This window comes from Terrapene carolina, unplaced genomic scaffold (assembly GCF_002925995.2).
Source record: "Terrapene carolina triunguis isolate 2854851 unplaced genomic scaffold, T_m_triunguis-2.0 Scaffold583, whole genome shotgun sequence".
In the NCBI taxonomy this organism is placed as follows: Eukaryota; Metazoa; Chordata; order Testudines; family Emydidae; genus Terrapene; species Terrapene triunguis.
In genome coordinates this window covers 731,854-735,148 of record NW_020664934.1, presented here as the reverse complement: position 1 = coordinate 735,148, position 3,295 = coordinate 731,854, and the positions used below count along the sequence as shown (strand labels likewise).

The window sequence follows — 3,295 nt, the reverse complement described above, 5'->3', positions numbered from 1 at the left end:
CCCTGACCTCCCCCCAACACCCAGCCTTCTGCCCTGCACCTCCACACACACACCCCAGACTTATAGAGAGAGGCCTTCTAAAAAACTTTAACATGTATTACCGGCACGCGAAACCTTAAATTAAAGTGAATAAATGAAGACTCGGCACACCACTTCTGAAAGGTTGTTGACCCCTGGTCTAGTCTGACCTCCTGCACAACACAGGCCGCAGAATCTAACCCACCTACTCCTGCAACAAACCCCTAACCTATGTCTGAGCCATTGAAGTCCTCAAATCATGGTTTAAAAACTTCAAGGTGCAAAGAATCCTCCAGCAAGTGACCCGTTGCCCACGCTGCAGAGGAAGGCGAAAACCCCCCAGGGCCTCTGCCAATCTCCCCTGGAGGAAAATTCCTTCCCAACCCCAAATATGGCGATCAGCTAAACCCTGAGCATGTGGGCAAGATTCACCAGCCAGACACCCAGGAAAGAATTCTCTGTTGTAACTCAGATCCCACCCCATCTAACATCCCATCACAGGCCATTTGGGCATATTTACTGCTAATAGTCAAAGATCAATTAATTGCCAAAATTAGGCTATCCCATCCCATACCATCTCCTCCATAAACTTATCAAGCTTAGTCTTGAAGCCAGATATGTCTTTTGCCCCCACTACTCCCCTTGGAAGGCTGTTCCAGAACTTCACTCCTCTGATGGTTAGAAACCTTCGTCTAATTTCAAGTCTAAACTTCCTGATGGCCAGTTTATATCCATTTGTTCTTGTGTCCACATTGGTACTGAGCTTAAATAATTCCTCTCCCTCCCTGGTATTTATCCCTCTGATATATTTATAAAGAGCAATCATATCTCCCCTCAGCCTTCTTTTGGTGAGGCTAAACAAGCCAAGCTCTTTGAGTCATCTTTCATAAGACAGGTTTTCCATTCCTCGGATCATCCTAGTAGCCCTTCTCTGTACCTGTTCCAGTTTGAATTCATCCTTCTTAAACACGGGAGACCAGAACTGCACAGAGTATTCCAGATGAGGTCTCACCAGTGCCAGGTGGGAGCTCCGGGCTGGGATTGAGGGTGGGAAGGGGATCAGGGCTGGAGCAGGGGGGGGTTCATGAGTACAGGGTCTGGGCGGCGCTTACCTCAGGCAGCTCCCAGAAGCAACGGCATGTCCCCCTTCTGGCTCCTATGCGGAGGCATGGCCATGCAGTTCTGCACATTGCCCCATCCGCAGGCACCGCCCCCGCAGCTCCCATTGGCCACAGTTCCCAGACAATGGGAGCTGGGGAGCTGGCGCTTGGGGCGGGGGCAGCACACGGAGCCCCTTGGTTGCCCCTATGCCTAGGAGCCAGAGGGGGAACATGCCGCTGCTTCTGGGAGACGCACGGAGCCGTGGCAGGCAGGGATCCTGCCTTAGCTCTGCTGCGCCGCTGACTGGACTTTTAACAGCCCGGTCAGCAGGGTCCCTTTTCAACCAGGCATTCCAGTTGAAAACCAGACACCTAGCAACCCTAGTGTGGGGGCTGGGAGGGAAGATTGAAAGGGTCAGCTGCCCTGGCTTTGGTGGAGCCAGGAGTGTAAGTAGGACCCCCCTCGCTACACAAACATTGTTAGCAACTACTGCAATTTTAGTTCAAGTTTTGTGCCTTTTGATGTCCATAAAGTCCCAGCTCCCAGACTCTGGTGTTTCCGCGAGAACCTGCATTCATTACACACCAAGAACTGTTCTAAAGTGCAACATGCAGAGAAAATCTGCCGGTGTAACATGAACGCACAAAACCCCAACATCCAGTGGGGAAACAAACTTATTTGTTACTAACATCCAGCTCCTGACTCCTGAGCTCAGAAACCTGGGAACTGGCCCTACGGGAGATTGGTCAGGCGGGGGGGGAGGAAGGGAGAGTATGGAGTCCCTCTGGAGGCGGGACTCAGGGCAGCCCCATGCTCCTGCCACCCAAAACCTGCCCAGCGCGGCCCTGACACCTCTCCCCCCCCCAGCTGCTCAGCCCGGACCCCGGGGGCTCGAAGAGTTACAGCCCCCGAGGTTCCTAGGCCCGACCCGTGTGTCCCTGACCCAGCCCCTCGGCGGATCTCACCGCCATCTTGGAGGGGGCTCTGTGGAGTTTGCGCAGCTCTGGGGAGAGAGGGCCGAGAGCAGGGTTACCTGCGCCATCTTGGAGAGGGGCAGCGCGGGAGCAGCAACACTCCCTTCCGGAAGTTCCGTCCTCCAGCCGTCCTAGCCTGGCCTCTCTATGGCCTAAACCGGAACTGCTACTCTTGCTGCGTCTGCCCGTCTTGTCTTTCCGCCCGGCCCGACTCTATGACCGGGGTGAATAGCGCCTCTAGTCCGACGTGCGCGAGCGGGGGGTGGGGAAGGGAGCGAGTAATAACGGCCTCCTGCGGCAGCTTCTACCCACCCCTGCGATCAGCTCGGCCCAGGCTGCCTTCGGCGGGGGGTGCAGGTAAGGGGGAGAGCAGCTCCTGCCCCAGACAAGGCGATGATTGGTCGGTGCCTGGGTATTAACTGTTGGTAACCAATGGCCACTCCCCAGGCACTGACCAATCACTCACTGTTGATTGGTCAGTACCTGGGTATTAGTACTGGTAACCAATGACTGAAGGACAAAGAGCTGATTGGTTGGTGCTTGGGTGTTAATAGTTGGTAACCAATTGTTGCTGCCTAAGGGCCAGTGTGCTGATTGGCCCGTGCCTGAGTATTAGTGCTGGTAACCAATGGCTGTCCTCTGAAGCATTGATGGGAGGGTTCCAGTACTACCTGCTGATGAACCAGTGTTGAGCTGGTGTCTGAAGGAGCAGGTGGATGGGAGGAGTTGAACTGAATGAACTTCCCCTGAGATGGGAGCAAGACTTGCTGCTTCAGGTCTTAACAGTGGGCTCAGCTGGGCACATGCAGCTCTCCCTCACTACACTATGCTCAGACCCGGTCTGAGGGCAAGATTTAACCACTGGTAGCCATATGGCTCATTGCAGCACCAATAGTGGTGATTGGTATCAGCATAGGCACCGACTCCATGGGTGCTCCGGGGCTGACTCTGGTGCCGACTCCGTGGGTGCACTGTTCCTATTTACCATGTGAGCAATCAGAGAGTTCTCTTCTGATCAGGGCTGTCAAATGACTAAAAAAAATGATCACAATCGCAAGATTAAAAAAATAGTTACAATTAATCACAGCTTTAATTGCACTGTTAAACAATAATAGAATAGGTTTCAGAGTAGCAGCCGTGTTAGTCTGTATCCGCAAAAAGAACAGGAGTACTTGTGGCACCTTAGAGACTAACAAATTTAT

The 3,295-nt window shown here is 53.3% G+C and overlaps 2 protein-coding genes across 6 annotated transcripts in view; one reads left to right on the top strand and one right to left on the bottom strand.

Moving 5' to 3' along the window:
• The window catches only part of LOC112119804, a 16,968-nt gene extending 15,976 nt beyond the window's left edge, over positions 1 to 992 (bottom strand). The window contains exon 1 of the mRNA XM_026659130.1: positions 956 to 992. Coding sequence (XP_026514915.1) covers positions 956 to 975 — 20 coding nt within the window. The 5' untranslated portion in view covers positions 976 to 992. The remainder of the gene's footprint in view (positions 1 to 955) is intronic.
• Positions 993 to 2,244: 1,252 nt separating this feature from the next.
• Positions 2,245 to 3,295, top strand: part of SCLY (selenocysteine lyase) — a 24,993-nt gene continuing 23,942 nt past the window's right edge. For 4 of the 5 annotated variants that reach the window (XM_024218597.3, XM_024218591.3, XM_024218596.3 and 1 more), the window contains exon 1: positions 2,290 to 2,450. In XM_024218597.3, the coding sequence (XP_024074365.1) occupies positions 2,309 to 2,450 (142 nt within the window). In that variant the 5' untranslated portion in view covers positions 2,290 to 2,308. Of the gene's footprint in view, positions 2,451 to 3,295 lie in introns of all 5 variants that reach the window. The other variant, XM_024218594.2, reaches the window with a different exon arrangement.